The 14,649-nt window shown below is 44.9% G+C and overlaps 1 protein-coding gene across 8 annotated transcripts in view; it reads right to left on the bottom strand.

Annotated features, from left to right (window-relative positions):
• Window positions 1-14,649, bottom strand: part of Syne2 (spectrin repeat containing nuclear envelope protein 2) — a 292,157-nt gene that overhangs the window by 107,423 nt on the left and 170,085 nt on the right. For 7 of the 8 annotated variants that reach the window (XM_050153713.1, XM_050153714.1, XM_050153716.1 and 4 more), the window contains exons 58-64: window positions 13,431-13,616; window positions 11,434-11,556; window positions 9,792-9,974; window positions 6,711-6,842; window positions 2,742-2,930; window positions 2,089-2,163; window positions 460-570 (exon numbers count right to left, since the gene is read on the bottom strand). In XM_050153713.1, the coding sequence (XP_050009670.1) occupies window positions 460-570; window positions 2,089-2,163; window positions 2,742-2,930; window positions 6,711-6,842; window positions 9,792-9,974; window positions 11,434-11,556; window positions 13,431-13,616 (999 nt within the window). The remainder of the gene's footprint in view (window positions 1-459; window positions 571-2,088; window positions 2,164-2,741; window positions 2,931-6,710; window positions 6,843-9,791; window positions 9,975-11,433; window positions 11,557-13,430; window positions 13,617-14,649) is intronic. The other variant, XM_050153721.1, reaches the window with a different exon arrangement.

Here is a 14,649-nt window from a genome sequence, read left to right as displayed (position 1 = left end):
TGAGATTATGTCAACCATGTGTGTACAGGACCCTGTCTCAAAACAAACAACAACAACTAGGCAAGGAAGGGCAACTCTGTTGAAAAACCAACAGTGTTCACTCTTTAAAATTATTGCTTTTTAAAGTGTACTCAATAAACTCACAATAAACATGTGAGGTAATGCATATATCAATGAATTCGATTTAGCCATTTCACAATATAGCTGTATTTCAAAGCGTCATGCTCTGTATCCTAAGCACGTATAATTTTGTCAAAAAACATGGCAGAAGCTTTTCCTGATCTAATCATTCTTTCAAACAAATCCTCTGATTTGCTGTCTCTTATTTTTAGTCTTCGTACGGGCCACTGTGAATGAAGACTTGGAGATGCTGAGGGCCAGGTGAATAAAGAGGACCATGGGGAGAGAGCTCAGGCATTAAAGAGCCATGACAACCCCCAGGGAGACTCCCCCAGTTACCTGCACGATGGTGGCGGAGGTTGAGGATGTCCCATCCTCCTCCAGGTCCTTGCTATGCTTCCACGGAAGAGCCCAGGATGCAGACGGTGGCTCTGCCCTCCCATGTCCATCCTAAGACAGTGGCCAATCGGTCAGCAAAGGGAAATATTTCCTTTTCATCACCAGAGCGCTACTCAGCGCCTTCAAACAAGACTCTACCTATTGGGCAACTTTGCCACGGGCCCTGTTCTCCTCCTACCCTGTGCTCCATATAATTCCTGCACTAAATCGTGTCTCCAAAGGTGGATGCTTCTATTGAGCCTAACACAATCCACAGTTTTCTGTATTAAAGAGTAATAAGCTCATGTCCCACAAAGGGGATTAATCAAAATTTGATCTGTTTCTGTAACTGTAAGCTTAAATGGGGTCATTTTATTTTTCTTGTCAGGAGCTCTCCTGCAACTGCATGAACACGTAATTTTCGATGTCGTCAGAGACAAATTCTCTGCGTGTATCAGCTCCGAAGCTTTTAAACACCTGAAATGAAAACACACATATGTGTCTTCTTCGCTTGGGCCCCGGGTCTTCCTCCAGGCTTGCAGTTTCTCCACCACAAAAGGATATAATTAGACCGTGAAGCTGAAGCTGTCTGGTGGTCGGAGTACAAAGTAAACTGTTGTCCTTCCCTCCAACTCATTACACCAGATACTAGTGACACTCAGCAGGACAAAAGGTCTGCCCTGTGTGACAATGGAGCCATGAAATCATCTATGAAATAAGCAAAGACTGTCCTGTGGTCACACCTAAGTCCTATAAACTACTGCTAGCTTCTTCTTGGAGGGGCAACACTGGGTTTTGAGTTATGAAACGGAAACTGGTGCCAAGGTTAAGTCTTTTTCAATCACAACGAAGCAGTAAGGATCAGCTATATTAGCTGCAAACACAGCTCATATTCTTGACAATACCACTCTAAAACAAAAACAAATCTCAGATAATGCAAAACAGCTATCTCCTAAAAACCCACACCAGAGCTCATTCTCGCCAAGTTCCAGAGGAGCATTCGGCAGCGTGGACATAAAAGAGGATTCTTTTACACAAGCAAGCACCCCTGAGTTAGACTTATTCCATTCTCCCATGGCAAAGCGGGTTTAGATGAACCAAGCAATATTAATAATCGAATAAGTACTTCGGTCTTAATTTGAAGAAATCAACATTAACTTTAAAAGTCTTAGGTTTTCAGTTGTCTTCTTTGACATTCACTTAGAGATGTGGTCCTTGCCAGTTTTAACAAGACGACTGTTTCCCCAGACGCTTGAGAAATGGCTTGGCAGTTAATATATGTAGTGTTCTTGCAGGGACTGATTTGATTCCCAGCACCTATTCTCGGATCTGTAACTCCAGTTCCAGGGGATCCTCTGGCCTCTGAAGGCACCTTTATTCATGTCATGGGTATGTATACACACACACACACACACACACACACTTCCAGGGGATCAGGCACCCCGGTCTCTGAAGACACCTTTATTCATGTCATGGGTATGTGTACACACACACACACACACCCCACAAACCCTGGCAGATAATTTAAAAAATAATAAAATAAATCCTTTAAAAAAAAAACAGAAAAAAAAAAAAGAGGGTTTTCCTTACTTCACTCTTCACGGAGCTTTCTTCCGCCTCCTCCTTGACCACTGGCAGGAAGGACATGGAGCTTGTTCTGGTCAGCTGAAAGGCACAGCGCAAGAGCACCTGTAGGCAGGCTGCGGACTAGCATCGCATTCTGGCCTGGTTGCATTTTTAAGTAACTAAATCTTTATGCATTGTCCCAAATGTCCACCCACACCCGAAGTCTCTGAGCCTTGTGCCTTTTCTCCCAGCCAAACATCTCGCCTGTGGAATCCCTTTCATTTGCATGATCCCCAGGGCCCCACCCCCAAACAACTGGAGTGTAGTTCCTGGATGCAGACTCAGAGTGGTCTCCCATGCTGAACCATGTCTGAATCTGCCATGGGGTGGCTAGTCTAAGGCAGATGCTTCAGAAGTGATGCCCTCCCACAGGTGTGTGGAATTTCATAAGCGTTGTCTTCAGGTGAGCTCAGATGTAAGAATGCTGGGTAGGGTCCAGGGCAGACAACGCCCTGAGGATCCGAGCTCACTAGTAAATGACCTCGAGTGGAGTATTTTCACTTAAAAAATTCCTTTACTGTGGGCGGCGACATTGCAGGTGGTTCCGGTGGAAAGTTACCCATTCACTCCCCCCCCCCCAAATGTGAGACCAGCCCTAAGCAAAAGCCCACACCTACCTTCCTGCCTGAGACGCCCTGCTCGGTGACCCCGCCCTCTTCTGAGGGCGGCTCCTCTCCCTCTCCTTCTTGCTGCTCTTGCTTCAGGTGCTCGTGAAGGTTCAGTACAGCCGCCTTCAAGCCCACCAGCAGGTCTGTCTTCTTCTGGTTGAGATTCAGAATCTGCTCCTCCAACCCTTCCATCTCTCCCTGTACAGAAAGAGTTGTGGGCATCATTTGAGGGAAACTGGAGACTTCTGGATGCTCCCAGGAGCCAGTGTCCTTTAGGACAAAGGATACTTACTGCCCTGGTCTGAGGCTACTTGGGCTTTGTAAACCCAGCAGCTACTTCCTGGTACAGTATGGTTCTTCACCCTGGTTGGCACGGCTGAAGCACCTGTGTAGGATGTTTAACCCGTAGGTTTCCTTAACTCCTCACAGGCCTGGCAAGGCAGGAGAGGCTCTGGGGGCTGAAGACAGCAGGGGAACTTGTAATAAGGCTCACAGGTGACTGATGTGTAGCCAGGGCAGGGAGCCTGTGCCATAGTAGCTAACCACAGGACTCACAGAACCAGAATCCCCAGGCCCAAACCCACAAGCCAGCACTTTGATGAACACATACTTCCCACTTTGCACACAGAGTATTGCAGATACAGGAGAGTCTTAAAACTAGCATTTGAAAAGCCCCAAGATAAAATTAGACACCCAATTTTTCATTATCTTTGAAGAGTCTTTGATACTACTAATTTGTTTACTTTGTCTACATTCTAAGCATCCAAAAAAATTAATCAATTAAAAGAAGGTAACTCATTTGTAGTGACATTTACTCTGAGAATGATGGATGGGCAGAGGATTCCAAGCTCTATAACATTACTTCACGAGCCATTATTAATATGTACAAGTAAGTTTTCCTAGATACAGAAAAGCCCACTGTCTGCCTAGTAGGATTATGGAATTATAGAATCCTGGATTTAGTAGGAATTGTGGGTGATGGCTATTCTGACCCTCCAGCACCCTTCGCCTGAGCTCCTTTTCAGAAACCTTGCAGTCATTCAAAATTTCTCCCTGCCTGGGGTGTAGCTCCAGTGGCAGAGCGCTTGCTTGCTAGCGTGTGTGTTATCATTAATTCCAACACACACACACACACACACACACACACACACACACACACACGCTAATACACATAAGAGAGAGTTCTGAAGTCTAGAGTAAGAAGGCAATTTCTGTTAAGTTGCAGCTAGTGAGCGACAGGGCCAAACCCATGCTTTCCTATGACTCATGGGCTCTGGCATGCATGGCTGAACTAATGCCCTTCTTCTACCTGCAGGGAAAGTTCCCTCCTGGCAGAGTTAACTCTGAGCTGACTATGGTTCACGTTCCACTTTTAATGAATGTCACATATCAGCTGAAGATGCCCCCAGCAAAAGCAATACCACAGCCCTTAGAATAAACTCAGGGAAACAATGACCTGGTTTATGTAGGCACAGATAGGCACCAAGCCACCATCTGCACAGCGGTATCCGTAGCCCTCTGGGAGCTACTAGTGGTGTCCGAAGCTGAGAACCACAGCTCCCGACGTTAAAATCATAATGTTGCTTAAATGTTACTGACCATTTTCACCATGTTGGCACTTATACCGAGGGCACAAAAGGAATGGTGGTATCTTTTATGAATTGAGGTAGGTGACACCAATTAGGGTAGGAAAAGCTTGCCAATCTCATTTAAAAATGTCCCTGATGAAGACATACATGTTGGGGGTCAGTAGTAGAATGCTTGCCTAGCATAGGCGATGCCCCGTGGTCAGTCCCCACATTGCACACCTGAAAGCACACCTTTAACATTAGGGTGACAAAATGGGAGGCGTGTCTAAGCCATTGTGCTGTGTCCCAAGTACAATGACTAAAATGTACTAGGAATGTGTATGTTGTGAGCTTTTCCTCACAGAACATTACTTTTACATGAAATAAGAGCTGATAAGCTTATGCGCTTCAATGAGAGTCCAGTTTTCTCAAGAAGCAGATGATACACACTGACTGTGGAAACACAGGGACTTTGGAAGTGACACGTGACTAAGGCAGTGTTCTTTAAACGACCCAGTGCGGCATGATAACATCACCTGTGGTTAGGAGACACAGCACAGTCACAGTGCACAGAGGGGAGGGACCAAAGGAAGAAAATGAAGACCACCCTGACAAGGCCTCAGATCCCACACACAGTTAGCCCTACTTCCTGTTTGTTGAGTTGCAGTGTAGTGTTAAAAAAACCACAATAGCTGGGCAGTGGTGGTGTGCGCCTTTAATCCTAGCACTCAAGGTAGAGGCAGGTGTATCTCTGAGTTCTTGTATATAAGAGCTAGTTCCACCAGGACAGGCTCCAAAGCTACAGAGAAAACCTGTCTCAAACCCCCTCCCCCCAAAACAACAACAAAACACCCATGAAACCATGTAGTTCATGTGTTTCATCCCATCACTCAAGAAGGCAGACACAGAGGCAGGCAGATCTTTGTGAATTGGAGGTCATCCTGGTCTACAACAGTGAGACCTTGTCTGCCACCCAAAAGATAGATCAGCTTTACGCTCTTGAGCAATCACTGTAGTTGGTCCATCTCATGAGTATCACAGTTACAGCAAATCATCTGGAAGCCACTAAGAAAGACCTCTACTTTTTCCTGGGTCAGTTCTATTTGCACCTTCTGTCCTAATGTTACCAGCCAGGTGCTCTCCCTGTCTCCTCGGTCCACCAGGGCTCATGCAGGCCATGCGCCTGTGTTGTGTGATGTGCCCCAAAGACTTGTCCTATGTGTGATTTCCTTTATTTTTATTTATACAACAAAAGCTCTTTGAAGTCCTGAGTTCTGAGGTGTCTGAAGAAACATGGTACCTGTCGGGGACTGTGGATACCCAGACCCTGAAATTTCCTGTAAACAACTTGTTTTTCCTATGCTTGTAGCTGCTCTGAATGAAACAACTGGTTTTCCTGTGTTTGCAGCTGCTCTGAGCATGAGACCCTGATGGCAGGGGAGTGGTTTCTGATGGGTCTGCAGCTGAAAGATCCCGAGAGTTGGGGCGTGGCCAGAGTCCTATATAAGTTGCCCTGAGCACAATAAAGGGGGCATTCTTGTTTCAAGGATGACTCGTGTCTGTGTGTGTGTCTCTTTATGTGTTTAAATCTCTAGCCCCTTACCCGACTGGCAAACGGTTCTGTAGTGCAGGCGGTACGGTACAGGCGTAGTACCATAGTACACAAAGTACAGGTGGATGGTACAGGTACCCTCATCCTACTGAGTCACTCACTCTCAGCCTGTATTACTGATTCAGCAGTAATTGGCTGTGTCACTTGGAGCCTCTTAACTTTTAAACAAGTTGCCCTCGGTCTCCCAGTTGGCGGATGACAAAGCCTTGTCTTGAGAACCACATTAACTGCCTGCACATGCCCATCCATTGGGTGGCAGGAAAAACAGCTCTTGCCCTTGGACTCTATCGCACTGTTTCAATACAGATATGCCAATATAAAACCAAAGACTGGAAAGGCCCTACCCAGAGTTTTACAGCACTAAAAACTACAGCCTGCTATCTAAGATCCCTCATTATAACCATGGTCAGAGTTTCATTACCCCTGTAGTCCAGCCAGCCCGACTCCTACTCCAATACACTAGGCCAGGGTATCCAAACCCCCTCAGCTCCTTGGACACAGAGAAAATGCAAACCAAGACGCACCCGGCTGAGAGTGTGGGCACCTTAGAAGCCCCACCCCAGGGTTTAGAAGTGGTGGCCTGCTTAGTTTCCAGGACTAGATCTAAAGTTTAGGGGTCATAAAGGCATGTCGATGACACCACAGAACCACCATTTCCTGAAATAAGAAAGGAAAGAAAAGAGCTCCCGTTGTAAGACAGATGTCAGGCATACCACTGTCATACTACCAAAGATTCTACACCCTACGGCTAAAGCCAGAGTCTCTGGAGGAACGGACAGATGAGTGAACCAGACCTACCTGTAATGAAGGCAGGTCAGCAACTTGCTCTTGTGACACACGTTCCGGGGAGAACTCAGCTGAATAATTATTTAACGTCCGCTTCAGATTTTCTATTTCGCCATCACATTCAGCTGTCTGTTTTATGACAACCTATAAAATAACACCCATTGCCCCAAAGAAGAGTCATTGTTACCATCTAAGGAACAAACAAGCTGTATCTGTTACCAGCTAACCCGTCACAAGTTCCAATGTAATGCAGAGACTCTGCCCACAGATTCCAATAGGAAACAGAATCTTTGTTTAATAATAAAACTCATATTACTTTGTATGTATTGTGTGTGTGTGCAGAGGAGTGGGGATTGTCCTGGTGGAGCCCCGAGGACAGCGTTCAAGAGGCAGTTCCCTCCTTCCACCATGTGTGTTCATGGATCAGACGTCGGTTGCCAGGCCTGGCATGCAAGGGCCTTCACCTACTGAGCCATCTTACAGGTCCCTGAATATCCCTGTACTTTACATTTGTATTCTAAATAAACACAACTTCCAAATATTGTTATATTCCAAATATCACCCGTATTTATATTTAAAACCTAGACAGTAAAGTTTGCCATGCTGGAGCCCAATTTACCTGCTCTACTAGACTTCAGGGCGCCTCAGCAGGGCTTGGGGTCCAGGTCTAATTAAACACTCTTAGCTTCTTATGCTCCTATTTCTAGTCTAGGGGGCTTATTCTGGGAAGCATTTTATAGCCTGCTAACAAAGTTTCTAAGTCTTATAAAATTACTGGTATGTCACGTACACCATTTAATAAAGTTTCAGAATTGTGTACACGCATGCACACACATGCACCTTATACCTTTCTGTGGGATCTAGGGATCAAACTCAGGTCACCAGGCTTGCAAGGCAGGCTCCTTTACCTACTGAGCCATCTTGCCGACCCCATATATTTACCATGCTAATATGAAACGCACTTGGCGCTCTCCACAAACAATGGTGACAGGCCTGATCCTGAAGGCACAGAGCACATTGTTTGTCACTATGGTGTATTTGCCCAGTGTGACATCCTCCCTGCTGCCCTTTAGAGTCAGTGCTGTGCACTTCATGAGTGTAGTCTGAAGCTTCCAGAGCAGTAGGAGTTTGCAGAATGCGGCAAAGCTAACCAGAACCTGCTAGGGACTCTAATGTTTAGGGAACAGTATGGTGAGATTAAAAGACAAAACCAGACTTCAAAAGCGAGTCTAGATATTGCTCTGGTGGGCTTCATAGGAAGCAAAATGTCTTCTGAAATGACACAGTTTATGGCTAACGCATAATCCTTCTTGGTATTTAAAAAACAATATTTAACCATAGTTTTAGCTGCAGCCTGGAAATGAGTAGCTATATTCGCTGCACACACCCGTTCCCATGCTCACAGCAACGGGGGACAACCCGTTCGTCTCCACCAAAGTCATCTGTCTTATTGTTCACAATAAGGGGACTTGTCCTATCAGAAGTGGGAACTAAAAGAAATGTACCATATTCTAAATATTTTCATTACCAATGGCTTACTTGCTTTGAATACATGAGGGGCACATGGGATTCCCATGTACACAGTAAGATGGGAAATTTTCAAAGCAGTTTGATGCCTAACGACAGAAAAGGAAATACAACTCCCCCCCCCCCCCCCCGCCCCATCCCCTTTTCTTCTTCTTGAAAGCACAGTTAGGGTTATTCTCTGGTCCTGACCAGAAACCCAGTTAGACAGAAGAGATTAAACATGATACATCAGATTTGGCCCTTTGTTCTTCACTTATCAACTATTTCTACAAAGGTACCCTCTCTGGTACCCTCTCTGGGTCTTAGGAGGAAAACAACATCAGTAGATCGGTAGTCACGTCAGAGGACTGTTAGTCTTCAAATCAGGGAGCACAGCATCCCCCAGTTTTAGAGGGTCAGGATATAGAGGGAATTGTAGAAGAAGTAAGATACAGCACTTTCCAAAGAAAGAGGAAGCAACAGGAAGAACGTCTCTGCCAAGAGGGGGAGATTGCCCGTGGAGTTCGAGATTCTTTTAACAATTCCTGTTCTGTGGGAGTGGCTGTTGCCCTAGGAATATAAACTACAATCATTCTGACTTGAGGGTAGTGGAGTAACAAACTTACAAGGGGGGACCCCTCCTCCTGAGAGTGCTAGGAAAATGTCATGAGAAGGAAGAGACCCTCAAGATGGAGAAACAGCAGAAGGTTCAAAAACTAAAATTCTTGTCTTATTGCATAGGAACTAACCTTGGCGCTAGTTAACTCTTCCATTTAAGACTTCCAACGCACGTCTCCCTGAGAGGGCAAATGGCCCAGGCCTACACTATGTCAGGTGTTGGGGACTACTGATCTAATTCACAGGAAGTGACTGAGGTGGACAGGGAGACTGCTATGTGATGCTTGCTTTAGGTTCTCAAGTCTCCAGAGGCTGCAAGGGCCTTGATCGGGTTTGAGTTCTCATCCCCTCCATTCCACTCACATAGGTCTTTAGCAGCTGCAGTAACTAAACAGACCATAGACTGCCAATGCGCTCAACCAGGGTAAGGGTAAGAAACACGGGGACAAAAGAAACTCTTTATTTAGAGCAAATAAATTCTTGGGGGAACAACTGCTTTCAATTAAACTTGAAAACTACACTGGTTAGTTGTGCTTCTGTCCGCTTAACACAGGCTGGGGTCATTAGGGAAGAAGAATCACAACTGAGAAAATGCCTCCATCAGACTGTCCTGGAGGCAAGTCTGTAGAGTATTTTCTTGATGGACTGTTGATGTGGGAGGAGGGCCCAGCCCCTTGTGGGCAGTGCCACCCCTGGGGAGATGGTCCTATGCAGTATAAGGAAGGAAATTGACGAGACAAGCCAGTAAGTAGCATCTCATCCACGGCTTCTGTTTCAGTTCCTGCCTCCAGGTTCCTGCCTTGGCTTCCCTCAGCGGACTCTGACCCAGGATACGCTAGCCAAGTAAACTTTCTTCTCCTCAAGCCATTTTATCCCCGCAATAGAAGCCAAACTGCCAGAAGAATGAAACCAACTCTGACGGGACATTTTCGCGCAGTACGCTGGCTCTCGTCGGACACCGCCGCTCACCTTCAACAGCTCATTCTGCTCCTGCGCCACGTTTTCCAGCAGCTTCACGTCTTGTAAAAGCTCATGTGTCCTCTGGAACACAGGCAGGGGTTTGCTTGCTGTCTGCGGTAACCTCAGCTCCATTTGGTAGGTCATTATCTCAGCAATAGTTTTTTTCATGGCATGGATGTTTTCAAGTATGACCTTGACAGCAGAAAGGAAGTCCCCGTATGTGAATGAAAACCGAAACACAAACAAACAAAAAAACCCCACAAAAGCACATGCAAGTTTACTTAGTGCAAGTTAAAATACTTATAATTTCATGTTGGTATTCAATGTGCTATTTCAATTAAAAATAGTTTATTTTTACTTTTAATTGTGAGTATATGTATATACAGGAATGGTGGGGGGTGCAGAGCCTTCAGAGGCCAGCAGAGGGCGCAGGAGCTGGCGCCACCATGTGGTGCTGGGAACCCAACTCAGGTCCTCTGAAAGAGCAATAAGCATGCTTCAACCACTGAGCCATCTCTCCAGTCCTGCATTTTCAGTTTTTAAAGCATTTTCCTAATTTATATTTAAACGAGCTATTGAGGTCTGATTGTTAAATGTCTTAAGAATGAATGTCTGGGGGAAGACTAACTTTCTAAACACTATGTCAGCATTCAGACAGCTGGTTCCTCCCTTCCTCTCTCTGTATGGAACTGTGACTTCGTTCTGCGTGCTGTTACTAGTCAGGTGCTGAATCTTACTTCCAAAGCAACTGTACCTAACCCAGGACTTCCTGTAGGAGTCCTGAAAAAAAAAAAAAAACCCAGTCCCTAAATTAAACAGAAGTATCTAGCCAAATTTCATTATATACCTCATAGATAGGACCTGTTTAACCCTGAAAGGGAAGTACGCTAACCTTGCTTTCACAGATTAAGAAGGGGGTTCCCAGAAGGAAAAAGAGCCAGTTAAACTTGGACGGCAAGAGGCAGGGGTAAGATCAGAACTCAGATCTGCCTGATCCCGAAGGGTCTGCTGTGGCTCATGAGGCTGAGTGGGAAGGTCAGTGCATTTGCTGAGATACTGTGCTTAGCGCTCAGCAAGCCATAACTTGGCTGATGGTCTCAGGACCGACACACAGAGATAAAAGAGAATCCAGGGAACATTCAAAGCCAGTAAACACTACTGCTGGGGCCAGAAACCCTCTACGGACCCTTGTTGGTGCTCAGGGTCTCAGGAGGGCAAAGCTTAAATGACAAAGTAACCTGCAGGGAAGCTGCTGTTTGTTACATAGAGAACACGATAAATACGATTTAAACGATTTTCATGGAACTGGCTGCTCTTCCACCCGGGCTCAATTTCCAGCACCCACAGGGTGGCTCACAGCTGTAACTCCAGGCCTAGGGGATCCAATACTCTCTTCTGGCCTCCGAGGGCATTGTGGGCTTATGGTACACAGACATGCATTTAGGAAAATACATACACATGAAATAAAAAATAAATAAAATTTCAAAGATATTTTAAAAGTATTTTCATATGTATATACAGCTGTTCCCAGCCTTATTTGCTATGATTCTAATGAGTTCAGCACTAGGTCATACCCTATGACTACATATTTTTAGTCAGACAGTAGGTATTGTGAGAAAAAAAAAAGCTCTTGAAAATGATCCATGCATACCTCCCCATGCTTGAGGTGTTCTTCAGGAGAAAAATCAAATATTTCTTTGGATAACAGGATAGCTTTGATTTTTGCGACCTTTTTTTCCATTGATTTTACTTCGGACTCAATGGCAACCACATCCTAGAAGTTTAGAAACAAGACACACACTCATATGCTACATTGCTGCCCAGCAATAATCCGTAATGCATAATATATTGTTATTAATTCCATTCTCATATTTAACCACTTACACTGCTTAAAAACTAACAGATGATTGCATGACTTTTTTAAAAAAATATTAGTTAGCCAGGCACTTGGGAGACAGAGGCAGACGAATCTCTGTGAGTTCGAGGCCACTGTGATCTACAAAGAGAGCTCTGGAACTGTCAGGACTATTACCCTGTCTCAAAAAACAGAACACTGCGCTAGAAAGCACCGTGAAGTTAAGACATTCACATGGCCAAGTTTCCTTTACTCCTGAGACCAGAGATTGGCATGCTTCCAAATCGACTTCTCAAACACATTCTCCGTTATCTACAAACTCTTTAAATTTATCTTTGGAATGTGTTTAAATACACAAGTACGAGTGGGTCTGGTATTTTAGTAATTCATGTCACTTTAGTTAAAAAAGAGACGATAAAGTCATCCTTGAGTAACTGACCAGGGGCTGGAAAAACCCCAAGATTTTCACCCCCTAACGAGCTCTTGCCCAGCAGAACGCTACGGAGTGATGTCATGATCTACTCAGATTACCTCAAACACTAGATCCCTTGTCTAATGGTTAATTCTCCCAGTGTCAAGGTTCATAACTGGGCCAAGAATCTTAAAGTGAAATGCTAGAAAAAGAAGTTAAGGCCGGGCGGTGGTGGCGCACGCCTTTAATCCCAGCACTCGGGAGGCAGAGGCAGGCGGATCTCTGAGTTCGAGGCCAGCCTGGTCTACAAAGGGAGTTCCAGGACAGGCTCCAAAGCTACAGNAAAAAAAAAAAAAAAAAAAAAAAAAAAAAAAAAAAAAAAAAAAAAAAAAAAAAAAAAAAAAAAAAAAAGAAAAAGAAGTTAAAATACGCGAGAAAAACCCACACACTGACATGCACTGACTGACTGAGAGCTGGAAATCGAGCTTAAAGTTCGAGACAGACGCAACATAAAAATAAGATGATTCAGTTGATAAGGGAGATTTTAGAAATGAATGGGGTAGGAAGGCTGAAGCTTTCAAATTATAGCAGTTTAGAGTTACTCGATACTGAAAAAAGTCTTTATGAGTCAATACCAGCAGTAACTATAGGCACACATCTAAATTATGATAAGCCAGATTACATTAAAATTTATTTTTTTCACCTACTGTTTAAGAAGAAGCTACACAAGCCGGGCAATGGTGGCGCACGCCTTTAATCCCAGCACTCGGGAGGCAGAGGCAGGCGGATCTCTGTGAGTTCGAGACCAGCCTGGTCTACAGAGCGAGTTCCAGGACAGGCTCCAAAAGCCACAGAGAAACCCTGTGATGATGATGATGATGATGATGATGATGATGATGATGAAGAAGAAGAAGAAGAAGAAGAAGAAGAAGAAGAAGAAGAAGAAGAAGAAGAAGAAGAAGAAGAAGCAGCAGCAGCAGCAGCAGCAGCAGCAGCAGCAGCAGCAGCAGCAGCAGCAGCAGCAGCAGCAGCAGCAGCAGCTATGCCAAACTATAGAATGCACCTTAAAGTCATTTCTGTCAAAAATCACAGAAGGATGCTACCACTTTGTCAAAAGCTTTAGCAACCAAGAATTGACCCCAGGGATTAGGTCAGAGTGTGAACAGCAGGATTATTTATCAGGTTTCTTCCTGTTGGAGCTAGGCCACTTCTGGGGGAAGGATGGGGTCATGCATCTTGCTGTGGTTGTACAAAGTAAATTATAACCTCAGAAATAGCATCCATTAAAAACGTATCTGCCTAGTGTGCTTCCACAGGATTTGGGGGCGATTCCTGGTAAAGTGCACAGGACACCGGAACCCACAACTCTGTGGTCACTTACGTCTGCCACCTGCTGGATGTGTGGAAGGTCCTCCACTATCTGCTGCTGTAAAGCTGCCACCTGGCCACTTAACTCTTGAATGGACTGGATTAAGTCGTCAGTTTCAAAAATGAGCGACAGGTCTTCTAGATCTGTGAACACTGAATGTAGAAGGTTGTACTTCTGCTCAGAATCTTCCAGAGCCATCTAGATAAACAAGGAGAAGAGGGGGGAAACACCAAGATGATGAAACGGATCTATCAAGGCCAGATCCATGGAAGTGTAAACTTGGTCTCAAAGTTGCCAAGTCCCGGTCATTTCTGTGTTCAGAATGAAGCCAATGAACACTCTACTACTGTCAGTGGGGGTTGACTTGAGCGTATGCTGACAGACTCCGTCAGATAATAAATGTTGGTTGTCTGGTGTTTCCAAGTTTTCCTGTAACTTGTTACACAACATTAGTGAATGCACAGAAGCAACCCAAGCATCTGTTAGCTGGCAGATGAAGAAGCAGGTGGTCTCCGTAACTGAAACGGCACTCGACAACAGAAAGGATGAACTACTGACGGCTGTAATAACGGGATGAATTACAGGCGCATCATACTAAGTGAATGTGCAATTAAAATAAACAAAAATTGGCTGCTGGTAGTAATCCCAGCACTGGGGAGGCAGAGGCAGGCGGATCTCTGAGTTTGAGGCCAGCCTGGTCTACAGAACAAGTTCCAGGACAGCCAGGGCTACACAGAGAAACCCTGTCTCAAAAAACAAACAAAAAAAATAAGAAAAACAAAAAATGAGTTAAGAGACTTGCTAGTTTAGGCTAGGCTTTGAATTTTTGATTTGCCTATCTATCCTTCTAGCCACAGGCTTTATAGTGGATTGCTACTATGCCCGGCAAAATGAACTTTCTCGTGTTCAGTGGAGAGCACTGATAGCCACTGAAATAAATAGAGATGGGGTAGGGGGGTGCACTAAGATGACAGAGAAGAGAATGAAAAAAATACAGATATGCTAGTACACGCCTTAACCCTAGTATTTGGGAGGTGGAGATGTGTGTGGGGGATTAGGAGTTCAAGGTCAATCTGCACTAAGTGAGACCTTATCTTCTGGCCTCTGCTGGCACTGTGTGTGCATGCATGAACACACACGCACGGCACACTCAGATACATGCAGGCAAAATACTGATACACACAAAAATAAATAAATCTTTCAAAAAAGGCAAATCATAAAATTGATTAAA

The sequence above is a fragment of the Alexandromys fortis genome, unplaced genomic scaffold (genome assembly GCF_014885135.2).
Source record: "Alexandromys fortis isolate MF-2015 unplaced genomic scaffold, M_Fortis_MF-2015_v1.1 scaffold_82, whole genome shotgun sequence".
NCBI lineage: Eukaryota > Metazoa > Chordata > Mammalia > Rodentia > Cricetidae > Alexandromys > Alexandromys fortis.
The sequence above is the reverse complement of the archived record's forward strand: the minus strand, read 5'-3'. Positions and strand labels throughout refer to the sequence as shown.